At 36.5% G+C, this 14,353-nt stretch overlaps 1 protein-coding gene across 4 annotated transcripts in view; it reads right to left on the reverse strand.

Moving 5' to 3' along the window:
* Positions 1-14,353, reverse strand: part of LOC107655061 (protein NDRG3-like) — a 38,169-nt gene that overhangs the window by 9,605 nt on the left and 14,211 nt on the right. For 2 of the 4 annotated variants that reach the window (XM_016442458.1, XM_016442456.1), the window contains exons 2-3: positions 12,458-12,529; positions 8,680-8,712 (exon numbers count right to left, since the gene is read on the reverse strand). In XM_016442458.1, the coding sequence (XP_016297944.1) occupies positions 8,680-8,712; positions 12,458-12,514 (90 nt within the window). In that variant the 5' untranslated portion in view covers positions 12,515-12,529. Of the gene's footprint in view, positions 1-3,834; positions 4,324-8,679; positions 8,713-12,457; positions 12,530-14,353 lie in introns of those variants that run through there. The other 2 variants (XM_016442457.1, XM_016442459.1) reach the window with 2 other exon arrangements.

Genomic DNA, 14,353 nt, shown 5'->3' on the forward strand with positions numbered 1-14,353 from the left:
TTCTGGATGAGCTGCAGCTGTCTAATGGTCTTCTTGGGAAGGCTGGTGAGGAGACCATTACAATAGTCCACCCTGCTGGTGATAAAGGCATGAACAAGTTTCTCCAAGTCTTGACTGGAAACAAAACATCTAATTCTTGCAATGTTTTTGAGATGATAGTATGCTGATTTAGTTACTGCTTTGACATGACTACTGAAACTAAGGTCTGACTCCAGAATCACACCAAGATTCCTGACTTGATTTTTAGTTGTTAGACCCCTAGAGTCAAGGTATGCATTCACCTTGAGAACTTCATCTTTGTTTCCAAATGCAATGACTGACTTCAGTTTTTTCCTTGTTTAACTGAAGAAAGTTCTCGCACATCCAACTGTTAATTTCATCAATGCATTGGCAGAGGGAGTCAATGGGGCTGTAGTCATTTGGAAATAAGGCTAGGTAAATCTGGGTATCATCTGCATAGCTGTGATAGGCGATGGAACCTAGGAACCTAAGATTCATTAAGAACATTAAAAATCTTACTGACACCAAACTTTTAAAAATGGTAATGTCTGTGACAAGATGACCTCTAAACAGAAATACATCCTCTGATAAAATCAACAATGCTATTGAAGTAGATAGCGTCCGGATGCGTCTGGAATCATCACAGGGAGTGGCTGCAGAACTGTGGAGAGGTACAATACCATCATCCTGACCGTATGACTTTGCAGAACTGTAACAGACTGCAGCCCTCGTGAGAGATACAGAGAGTGCTTTTCTGCTTTTCAATTCCTGGGCCTTGTGTTGAGGGAAGCCAACTACAGTCTTGGTGGTCCTGGGTGGAGTGTCATGTTCAGTGATGTATATACTGACATCACAAAAGGATGGAGTGTGTATAAAAAAATATATAGACATGTAAGGGAGCACTTGTATGAAAGAGAGAATTGTTCGCATCACAGCTTCTTCTGCATCAATAATAGAATGAGTCACAGCAGAGGGACACACAAAGAGTCCTGAGATTAGAAAAATTAGCCTCTGTTCTGAAGCTCTTTATGTGAATAAGAGTCACATAATTGTGAAAGGCTATTCTTTGATAATATGGGCCTCTCATATGTTAAATTTGGCATGAAATGGAAATTCATCTCGTTTTGAAATGCATGTTAGAGATCTTTTTGTTAACAATTAATCCAAGCATATGTTTCATTTAAAAAAATTATCTTTATTTTTAATTAAGAAGTCATAACTGGATCTTCCGGTGAAAAGGGCAGACTTCTCGACGTAAACCGGACGTCATTTAATAATTTAGTCAGGTTAAACTCCGCACCTTTCTTAATGTCTGCAAGTTTGCATTCAGTTCAATAAAGAATATAGAACGTATATCTGATTCACTGATATATTAGTAACTATATGGAAGAAAATCTCTGTTGCTACTTCCGTTTCATCACAACTTTAACATTGACAAAATTTTGATATATACGTAAAATGAACGGTCCTTCTCTTACAAGAAGACAAACCAAAAATACTGATGACTCATCCTGCACTGCACAGATTGTGACCAATCAAATGCTATCTGGAGAGTGTCACACCTCTTATTACTACCTGCAACTGATTAGCAAGTAGCAAATTAAATCAATATCTCTGATATAACTCAAACTTGGCATTCATTAAATATGTCCCATTCAGACTTCAATGCTTCAATACCAAATACATCAAATACACCAAATACCAGGGACTTCAGGAGCCTGATCGAGACGGTGCGCCGCACATCGCCCGCGACGACGATCATCGTGTCAGGACCGCTTCACACGTATCGACGAGGACATGAAAGGTTCAGTAGGCTTTTTGCTTTAAATGAATGGTTATTGTCATGGTGTAAAGAACAGAAACTGCTCTTTGTTAATAACTGGAATCTTTTCTGAAAGCGCTATATAAATAAAGGTGACTTGACTTGACTTGACATCAATATGGGAAAATAAAACTGTGTCAAATGATTTTATGTTCTTTAATATAATACTTGCATCTCTATACAGGAAAAGATAAAAATGGGCAGTTTTTTCATAATTGAGTCTGGCATGCTTACTGAATTAATGACTGACTGGTGTGCGACTTTAAAAATGGTTGCTTTGGAACAAATCCGAACATTTTCAGCTCTTGAGGACATGAATGATCAAGGACAGAGAGTGGGAGAGTCTGAAATCTAACGTTTAAAAAAAAGTCTCTCCTGTTCGCTCTGCCAAACACGCTCTCAATCTTCTAGACACACGCACATTTACACTCTGCATGTGGGTCTAGAAAGTGTGGGAGAGTCTGTAAAGAGGAGCAGAATAGGAATGAGCCTGAAAAAAGAAGACTAATTCAAAGGGACAAACAGTGATGGGTCATCATGACGTGACATGTGGCCAAGTATGGTGCATTTAACCCATCCAAAGTGCACACACACAGCAGTGAACACACACACACCATGAACACACACCCGGAGCAGTGGGCAGCCATTTATGCTGCTCGGGGAGCAGTTGGGGGTTCGGTGCCTTGCTCAAGGGCACCTCAGTCGTGGTATTTAAGGTGGAAGAGAGACCTGCACATTCACTCCCCCCACCTACAATCCCTGCCGGTACGAGACTCGAACCCGCAACCTTTGGGTTACGAGTCCGACTCTCTAACCATTAGGCCACGACTTCCCCCATCATGATCTCTGACTAGGTCAACAATCGGCTGTAGAAGCTTATCTAAACTCTAAAACATACTAATTGCAAACCATAAACGCCCTAAAATATGATCTGATATCAAATGCTTGCATCTTTCTCTCTGTGCTCTTCAAAAATCAGAAAAAAAATCAGACTAGGGAGCACTGCAATATCTACAACCTGCTTGTCACAATCAAAATATGCTGATCAACCAGCATAGTCTTGGTGAAAACCAAGCCTTTACAGGCTAGTAAAGAAGCCTGGTCTTTTCAACTGGGTAAAGATGTTTCTTACAACCAAACAGTGCTATAACAACCGCTGACATTGAAGGGGACAACTTTTGCCCAATATTCAAATTATTATTGGACAAATATGGGTTTCTAAATGGTTGATTCTTAAATAATTCCATCAAGTACCCTCATATTCCGAATATATGGTTACATCCTTGTCTGCAGACATTCAAACATGGGGAAAGGACAATCAAAGCAGCTTTCTCTTGAGAAACAGAGGCTAAGCCAAGGTGAATGAATGAATACAAGCCAACAGTCTCAGCCTTTGCCCCCCCCGCTCCCGCTCCCACTTCCTAGCTAGCATCAATCACACACCACAAGCCTGGGAGCCATTACACAGCACAAACTTGATGGCAGATCACTATTATACATGCACACACACACACACACACACACACAGATGCTAATACACAACATCCATACTAGAAACACACACAGTATATACTCACTACCACACCCTGCCAGTTACGCTTGTGTTTTTAAGTGCTCCAAATGTCCTTGATTTGCTTGACCTATTAGACCGCTTGATGATCATTGGGATTTGTGCCATATTTGAAAGCCTGACAATTCCTTGTGTTCACCAATATATAATTTTAGTGTACATCCTGTACATTTGAAGCTCCTGAACTGAAGACCTTTGTAACTAACAGTTTAGTCCCAGACTGGTTTAATCTGTAGTAGGTAAACAAGCCGAGAGGTGCATGACTCGCATGACTAATGCACGAAAACGCATCCCTCATTGAAAAGAATCACATATACTGGCTCACACATCAACCATGACACACATGCACATGCAAGAATATCAACACTCCGAAATCAGGAGTCAGGAATCAGTCTCGGCTTTCAGTTGTAGCGGTCTCGCTTACACACACACACACACTCACCACTGCATCTCCAGTGCATGCATTCTGCTCCACATCCAGAACGGTTGACATGTTTCCACACACGAGACAGTGACAGCTTCAGAGAAGAGACAGGAAGAGATGGGAGGATCCACGAGAGAAACACCGAGAGGCTGAAGGAGGGATGGAGGAGAACGGACAGGGAGAGCAGTAGCTAGGCAGAGATCCAAGAGGGAGGGGAGACAGAAGAGGAGAGAGAGGGAGAGGGAGATAAATGAAGAGAGGAGGTATGTTTTCAGAGAGAGAGAGAGAAAGAGAGAGAGATGGTTGAGATGCAGATAGTGAGGAGGAGAAAGAAGTGACTGCGGTTTGCGCTGGGGAGGCAGTGCTTGCTCATGCATACGGCAGCACTGAAAGAGCCCCGCTCTGATTGGACGAGAGGGAGTCAGGTGGGCGGGAGGTGGCAGGAGCAGGGATGAGAGGGGTGGGGCAGACATAGAGAGGGCGAGGAAGGAATGATGCTCTCCACTGCACTTTATTATTTGTTTTTGGGTGGGGTCAACCAGTTTACTTCTCAAATTCAGCAAGAGAAGAGATGCAGAGAGATTTGACCTTGTGACTCAATTGATTTGGACTAAACCTATTGATTAATGATTGATGATTACTGATTATATTAATTCTATTTAGTCATAATAGTATTTCTCAACTGGTCTCCCCTTAGGAGGACATATCTGATTTTATCAAGTGGGGGCAAACAATGAAGACAACAAAAACAACTGATTATTATAACTATACAAAATGTCCTTACAATTTATTAATACTTATTTTACCTTTGCATATGGTCATTTTCAAGATTTTCCAGGATGTCAGTGTTGGAATAAAATTAATTCAAAAAAATTGATGTTTTTTTACATCAAACATATATTCAAAATTATATAAGAATAATAACAATATACATATAAAAATGTATAAATAAATGTGTAAATATTCAAAATAAAAATTCTTAAGTTTGCACCTAAAAGTAAGCTAAATGTCAAAACTTTCTAACGGGGACATCTTCAATTGTAAAAAGAGTACAAAAATAAAGTAAACAAGTTTTCTGTTAGGGTTATGTTATATATTTTAACTAGATATATTAAAAAAATGTCTAAGGAACGTCCCTGTTTAGATAGCTAAGCAAACATGTGTGTGCACATACATAAGCACATACACTATGTACTGAAATATACATATAAATGTAATCCATGTACACATGTGACATTTATAGATTGTGACTCACCAGTTGAAAATCACTGATTTACAATACACCAGTCAAATGAGCTATCAAATCAGTGTATCAACAAGAACTAAACCTATCATCACTTTCCTTGGATTTACATTAATGTTTATTTCTTAATTTTCTACCCCTGCAGTAAATAACCACAGTTGCAGAAGAACAGTCTGTACGTCTGTGACCCAGCAGAGGTGCAGTGTGATATCATCTGCTCAATCTCTCTATAGCTCTTGGTCTCTGATAGGTTATTGATCTGCCTTGCTTCCATTTATCAGTAGATGAGGCTGAAACATTGTTTTTCATTCAGTAAGCCTCTTTGTCGTTCCTCAGGGGCCACCATAGACAAACACAATCTGAGAAGCACACAACTGGAGCTGGCAAAGGAATTCAGCATTTGTGGATTGGAATACAACACTGTGTTTATCAAGGTATGTAGAGTGTTTTGTATTTATGTATCAGGAGATCAGCTAAAATGCCTTATTCAGATAACTTATACTGCATAATGCAACAGACAGCACAAAATATATAATCTGTTCTTGCTATCGATTTCAAACAAAATATCATACAGCAAAAGTACCCAAAGGTTTAGAAGTAACATGGTTTTATTACTTATTGATGGACCTGCAGCTTCAGTAATAAATCAGATTGCTTTAGTCACTCTCTCCATCTGAGCGAGCAGGAGTGTGCCGTACCAGAGTGACCTTCAGGCAAGCATGCACAGACCAGAGGGCAAAACGGACAGACACAGCTCCTGAAGGCCTGTCAAGATTGACTACCAAGAAACTTAAGAATCAACAATATAATATTTATAATATAAACAAATCGGACAAAGTAAGGGAGAGAGGTCAATATGATTGTAGGCATTTGTGTTACATTTTTACATCACTATTTAATGGCGGAGACTGAGAGAAGGTCATTAAGAAGTGGGGATCAAAGATTAAATCATGCTCTAAATAAATATTTTCTCCTGGGAAGTGGTTTGTTGCTATTTGAGATTATTTTGATTGTTATCTAATAAGTTAATGAGACTGTATTGGAGTCAAGGATATGGCTTTGCTTACTCTGAGCCTCTGATGCCCTCTATGGGATGAAGTTGTCTCTGAATAACGATGAACCTGTCGTGATGACTTGCAGTATTCACACAGATGCTTTAGCTATTACTATTGGCTAAATGCTTGATGAAAAACAGGGTCTCCAACTGGGGCCTTAAATATAAGAAATACACACACACATACAGTGCTAAACAAATGTATTAGACAACCACCCAATGCAAGGTTTGTGCCACAGCTGACCTAAATTAACAGTATTGGTGATTACTAAAATCATTTTTTATGTTTCTGTAATGGTTAATCCACACCAGTATGTGTACGTTCTTTAGTCACAGTAGCACTTCTAATGCTAAAATATAATTATTGTAGGGATTTAATGGATTCGAAGATAGATTGCACAAAAGTTTAATCAAAAGCATGTCTTTGGGAACAACTAGAAACTACTGTATTTGGAAGTCAATAACAACAGAGACAAGTACATAAAATACATAAAAACAATGCCAGCAAGAATGCAAGCTGTTATCAAGGCCAAACAAAATAAAAATAAAATAATATAAAGTTTTTTTGATTATTATGTGTGAATAAAGACTATTTAGATGTTTCAGTTTTTTAATTGCCAAATAAATGACAATACAATTTTTAGTTTTAAACAAGTCTTTGATAGATTCTTAAAATCTTTGTTTCCTCTATTTATGACAGGTGGGTTAATAAATTTGTTAGCACTGTACACACACACACACACACATACACATACATATACATATATATATATACACATATACATATACACACATATACATATACATATACACACATACATATATATACATATATACACATATATATATATACACACATATACATATATATATATATATATATATATATATATATACATATCTTATTTTTCTTAAATATATACATGCATGTGTGTGAATTTATATATACATAATAAATATACAAAGTACACACACATATATTATGTAAACAAAAACTTTTATTTTGAATACGATTAATCACGATGAATCATTTGACAGCACTAATATAAACCCAAACAAATAGCACACAAAAAATCTAAAAATACATTTATATAAATTATGAAAATAATGAAAATTCATATAAAATCCAAAGAATAATCATTAAAAAAAAAATTTATTACAATAAAAACCAGCATTCCTTGCATTATCATAGTTTTAACATATAATAATTAATATTGTTTGATTTATTCTTTTTTTTATAGATTTAGACTGGACATTTGTTAAGTATAAAACTATTGGATCTACACAAAACAGTAATTTAAGAAGTAACATTAACTAAACGATGAAGGCAAAGCAGTTTTAACAAAAGAAAGAAAAAAACAGTTACAATTTAAAATGTTGAAATTTATAACAATATTTGGGACATAAAAGTTTGGTGTAATAAAAATTAAAAATCACCAAAAAAAAGTATAAAATGCAAGACGGTCTCCTTCCTAATTTGTCCAATGAACTGCTTTGTACAAAGCCATATCAGATGGATTTGGGAAACATAAGCATTTTCCATAAGTATTCAATCTGACTTGTTATAATTTCACTTTAAAAAACTATAAGATCTGGCTAATCATTTATGCTATTAAAAGGACAACAGATTATTTCACATTTATCTACTGGCTTTTATGCACTATTTTACTTTCTGGATGGTGGCGTGGCGTGAGAGATAGTCTGCATTACCTCTGTTAACCAGCAGAGAGCGGTCACACCTTAAACCTGATCCACCTCACGCACATGTATGTGTTCTGCAGCAGGCAGTGCTAGAGCGAGATTGGATTGACTGGCCTGGTGTCAGCCCATCACTGGACTAACACTTAATGTGTGTGAGCTCCTGTACAGAGGCTTGCTGAGTAAGGAAAACTAAAGTCACTATATAATGTCTCAGTCTCAGTATGATCACGTCACCAGCTGCAGGTGCTATATTTAGCTCATCTGAGACCCCTGCACTGAAAAAGGAGAATGTGATTCACAAAGAATGGTTTTCTCACTGCTATAGAGACATCAGTTATGAACTAAAAATGTGTGTGTGTGTGTGTATGTATGTATGTATGTATGTATGTATGTATGTATGTATATATATCTCAAGATGTCAACCAGCATCATATCATCCATTACTCAACAGAATGGATAATGATCAGTCTGGATAATCCTAATATGCTTTACAGGAAGATGCATCAAATCTAGAGTACCTTCTCAAATTACAACATCAGGATCATCTTATTTCCTTTTAAATGGATTTATTTCAACTAAACAAAATCAGTTTATGGCCGTTGGAGCTGATTTACAGAGTCCTGGAGAGATAAAGGTAGAGCACACGGTAACATTAAATCATATTCTCATATTCAGGTTATTTCAACATCAAAATATAATGTTTTTCCCAAAATAACACCTTTGATAATAAAATATGAAGGCTGAACAACCTAAAATACTCATATCATACCACTTGACTGTTTTAACACACACAAACCTTTAATTAATGTTTAAGAATAACTCATTTTATCTCATCCACTCATGAAATATTTAAGTCTTATCTTACCTGACAGTCAAAGTCTTGGAAGCTTTGAGAGTTCTGTAGGAGAAAGAGATGATATTTGATTATTCTATACTTACTGACTTGCATGAAAATGTCTAACAATGTTCAATTTTGATCAAATCATCAATTATTCTCAGTTCAGCTTCTGCTGCTCTTTATATTGACACCACTAGGTGGAGTGAGAGGTTTAAGAGTCTCTTCAGTTCAATCATTTAAATAAAATGGTTCACCCAAAAATTTTAATTCTGTCATAATTAACTTGCTGTCATGTCATTTCAGACCTGTATATTGTTATTTTTTAGTGGAAAGTAGGAAATTAAGATTTGGCACTTGTACATGAAGTGCATGGATGATTTTTATGTTTTATGGAGCTTGACAGCCAGTCATTATAAACTGCTTCTGTGTGGCAAGAACCACATAAATATTGTATATTTCAAGGGGGAAACTATAAATATAAAATATACATGATAAAAGTCCAACATTAAATTACCCACCTTCAACTGTAATGAAACCATTTTCCATTTTCATTTTAGTTTAAATTTGAGTAATTTTGTTTCTATGTTTTTGTCATTTTTAGTAAGTTTTTTAATATACATATCTACATAGTTTTTATCAAATTTTATTTCAGGTTTTGTTATTTTAGTACATCAAGTAAGGGTGCTTTCACACCTGTAGATCGATTGCTTTGTTCCGAAACAGGGATTAAAATTATTACAATGTTGCTTTTTATTCTTGGTGTGGTTCGCTTTCACACGGCAAAGTTTCTAAACAGACCAAAGTTGTTAATACAAGTCACACGCGAGTAAACTGTTGTCTCATTGGTCAAAATTCTACGGTTTATTTTCCGGGATTCCACTTAGCTGTCAGAGCTGTCATCCGTCAGGGTGGAACGACAACAGCTTCGCGGGCTTGTTGTTGTTTTTTTTTTTTGTTTTTTTTTATAGCTGTCCTTATATTAATTTATCATTTTGAGCAGGAGCCCAGGATTCATCGGTAAAACATTTTTAAAATGCACCTACTAGGAAGAAGAGCAATAAGACGGCATTATAAAATGAAAAAGTGCGCTTTTTTATTTTGAATGGCGAAGACGTGCTCACCCACAGACATTCACAGGTTCATTTTGAAGTATTAGCAAAACAACAAAGCGGAACTTACTTAATTACCCATTATACATTGTGATATAGCCTGTTGCGTTGGTCAAACAACAAAGCGAATGCTTTTCACGGAACTTACGTAATTACCCATTATACATTGTGATATAGCCTGGTTCGTTGGTCCCTTAGATCGGGTTGCTTTCTCACTACAACCGAACCGCTCCAGAGTTAGTTTTCAATCGAGCCGAGACCGCCTCGTTCAGGCGATCTCGGACCGATTGTTTTGGCGCGGATCCGGGCGCGATTGCCGTGGTCACATGCCCAAACGACCCGAGCTAAGGGGGGAAATGCGCCAGGTTCCGAAACAACGGGCCAGGTGTGAAAGCACCCTTAAACGGAGTTAAAACGAGAAATGCTGCCTTGGCAACTAGTTGAAATATGTTTTATTTCCATTCATGTTTATTAAAATGTTTTTTCATGGTTTTAATTGTACTTTCTGTTTTAATTAACTATAATAACCCCTTGTCTAAACATTATCTCAAAATATAAAATTCGACATTACAAATACTTTATATTTAGTTGACACTACCTTTTTTCTACTCACTATTTGTGTTCTGTTAAATGTAGAAACCAGAAGGAAAATGTAAAAAATAAAGTAAAATAAAATAAATAATTTCCAACCATTCTTTTAAAAGAAACGGTAATGTGTCAAATGTGGTGCATTTTAACATATTTTATTATTATTACTATTTTTAAACCTCTTACCGAGGGTTCTCTGTCTGAAACCCAGTCTGCAAACCCCTGCTCAAAGCTTCAGCCCATTCATTAGTTCCAAGGGAGAGGAAGTCACCCATAAAACGTTTGTCCCTCGCCCTGTGAATTATACTGGCGGCCTTACTCAACGCTAATGGGTGTATGGCATTTACATTTCTATTTTTAGTGTTTCTGATATGGATGCTGTGTGGCAAAGAAGGATGGCAAGATTTAAACTGACAAACCCTGCGGATCCCGTGATGCAAATTTCTGCCAACAGGGGCTGAAGGAGGAATAATAATTGCTCTGGAGAAGACAGAAATATCTTTAATTGTGCGGAATTGTTTTGCACCTCAACCCCACCCATCTTATCTTTTTCTACTCCTGTCCTTTCGTTCTTCCACTTTTCCTGTTTCTCTTAAAACCATTTCACTAATATTCCACCCCATCCACCTCTTTTCCATCTCCATGCATTTTCTCTTGCTACAGTAACTACCACATGAATTATTCAGTTCGATGAAGTAAAGACAGACACAGGGGTAGAGAGGAACTTGGCTTCGGATAGAGTAACTCACAGATCTCGAACACGAGGAGCCATGGAGGGAAGATGTGTGAGAGTGTTTTCATGTGGCATATATGTATAACAAGGGTTGTGATTTTAAAGTTCTCTTATTGGTGTATAAATCTTTACATAATCAAGCCCCTAGTTATCTCTCAGAGCTGCTGCATTTTTATACTCCCACTAGAAGTCTTAGATCCAGAGATCAGAATCTCCTTCTAGTCCCTCAGTCCAGACTTAAACGTAGAGGGGATCGAGCTTTTTCTGTGGTTCGTCCTCGGTTATGGAACAATCTGCCGCTTGAGATTGAGTAGCACCTTCCCTGGCTATTTTCAAGTCCCTTTTAAAAACACACTTGTTCAATCTGGCCTACTAATATTCCCTTTCTCATTACATTGTATTATGGGCTTGATTATTACTGTCTTCAGAATGCTTATCTGTCATTCTTTTTGGTCTTTTAAATTCATATGTTTTATCATTTATTTTTTATGGTTAGATTTTATGTACAGCACTTTGGTCAGTCTTTTGGCTGTTTTTAAATGTGCTTTATAAATAAATGAACTTGAACCTGTGAGACATGACGTGAGCTTGAGTATCACTATAGTTTACACTGTGTAACTAGTGATGAGCTCTGTGGTGTCTATAGGCTTTTTATTGCTCCTCATACATTTATTGGCATATACATCAACAACAACTCAAGGTCTGGCTGCAAATTCTGCTGATTTAAACTAAATATCTAAGACATAAGATTTATACAAATTGATTTTGTAATATTTAAAGATTGGGTTGGAAATAACAAACTAATAAACTGCAATAGAGTTACGTTATAGCTGTATGATTTCTAGCTATTATTGCTAGTTTATTATTTTGGTCAAAAATTGGTCAGCTTTTTAAAAATATCAATAATTTTTCTGGCACAAAAACACATTGCTTAAAATATTCTTTTTTTTATTTATTTATTATTATTTATTTAATTTTTTGCCACCAAATATTGGCAAGGCAAGTAAAAATCTAAAAAATAAAAATAAATAAATGAGATTTTGTCTTTATATTTATTCAGGATTTAAAAAAAAATATATCTTGATATTTATAATATTATACTTGGATCAGTACTTGAAAGAATATTTTTTTTTTAATTGTTTATATTACCAAATCTCAACTTCCATCATTTAATGACTGTACTATTATTCTAAAATTTATATTAAAAACCTTTTTACTTCTAGGGTATATAAAACATGGCATTTACAAGAGAGAAGTCGTGCAAATCTGACCAAAATATCACTTTATCACTATAGCTTGTTCATGCATAAGTATGCAAGCATGCTAGTGTGTGTATCTGCATATGAGCCGGATGTTTCTAAAAGGTTTATCTCACCTTGTAGGTCAGCAGAGGCTTGATCTCAGTCAGCTGAACATCTTGCAGCTCATCCATCTCTGTCTGTCTGCACTACAAAAAAAAATTAAAAAAAATAGACTTTTGTGAAACACTCACGTCATGATCAACTCTATTTCTTATTATAAATAAAAATCAATGTGTAACACTGTTTCAGTTGAATCTAATCTAGTCTAATAAAGTCCAACTTTGCCAGACAAATCTCACACCGCGTCACATTTGCAGCAGACCTCACCAAGTCAATACAGAGGCCTTATATTGAATTTCTATTAATAAAACACGCTTTGCAAAACACTTAGCGGAGTTCTAATAATTTCCTCACTTGTAATCAAGCGTAAGTGTAGTCACCCTTTTTATTTTTAATTAACCTGGAAGACCTGAGATTGGGTATCAGCCCACAACAGCCTTTAGTTACACACACACACTCAGTAAACAGTAATAAAAGCTGAGTGCCAAAGGAAATGTCTGTACAATTAAATCTGCTCTTTTTAGTTGCCTTGAAAACAATGATGTTTTGATGAAAGGGTATAGTCTGCTAGCTAGCTAATATATAAATGTTGCATGATTCCGGTCTGCGATTAACATTCTCAAGGCTGAACGATAAGCAAACATGCACAATGTATTTAAAGCATCAGTTTCTATTCATCATTCTTGCAGCAAAATCGCTTCCTGTTTTCATTACAAGGACTGAGACAGGAATGATTATTTGCAGAGACCGCTAATATGCGTCTAAGCAAACGATGCCCTACTTTATGATATTTTTCAATGTTTATCCAAGGTGAGACCAACAGAAATATGATGTACGATCAAATGTTCGACTAGCATACGAATAGGATAAAACACTGACACAGATGCTACAGAAATGTGACAGTCGGTATGAATGAGTTGCATATAGAGATCTGCTGAACTCATGTTGTAAAGTAGAATGACATGCTGATGTGGCTTAACCCACTTCCACTCGCCTCATCTGTCTACTGTCACAATCATCCCGACCTTCCTGATCTTGGGACAGGACCAAACGTGACTGATAGACAGGAAATACCATCAGATTAGCAAGACCTGATATGATGACATGCAGTTTTAAAACATTTAAATTAAGATTCAGTCATAGATTTTTTAATGTTTTTAAAGGAGTCTCTATGTTCACCAAAGCTGCATTTCTCAAATGAAAAAATACAGTAAAAACAATAGTATTGCGCAATATTATTACACTTTAAAAACTTTTTTCACTGTATTTCTTCAGTGTCACATGATCCTAGAGAAATCATATTAACATTATTATTAGGGATGCACAATATTGGCTTTAAATGTAAATATCGGCATCGGACCGATATGAAAAATTATGCCGATATGTCTTGCCGATAAGAGGAATAAGTTAATTCACATGTGCTCAGGGTGTGCTAGTGATTAGATCATGTCAGCAGACAGTGTAGCTCATTCTTGAAGCAAAGTTTTGTCTGAATGATGATTAGATTGACTGTTTTGGATTGCTGCATTTAATCTGTGAAAGCACATACAGAATGAGCGTTTGGTGTGTGATAGAGTAAACAGTAATAGCAGGTGCAGTGGCAGCAGCGGCAGCCTCCCCCAGGTCCTAACGCCCATTCGGTAAGGAGTTTTAATCTGTAGGGGGCACTGTTGGCTTACTTCTAATTAAAGGGGTCATATGATGCGAATTAAATTTTTCCTTTCTCTTTGGAGTGTTACAAGCTCTTGGTGTATAAAGAAGATCTGTCAAGTTGCAAAGACTAAAGTCTTAAATCCAAAGAGATATTCTTTATAAAAGTTAAGAGTCAACCACACCTACCTAAAACGGCTCGTTCTAACATGCCCCCACATGTCTACGTCATGATGTGGGAAGATTTGCATAACGCCTCC

The sequence above is a fragment of the Sinocyclocheilus anshuiensis genome, unplaced genomic scaffold (genome assembly GCF_001515605.1).
Source record: "Sinocyclocheilus anshuiensis isolate Anshui unplaced genomic scaffold, SAMN03320099.WGS_v1.1 scaffold1072, whole genome shotgun sequence".
Classification (NCBI taxonomy): Eukaryota; Metazoa; Chordata; class Actinopteri; order Cypriniformes; family Cyprinidae; genus Sinocyclocheilus; species Sinocyclocheilus anshuiensis.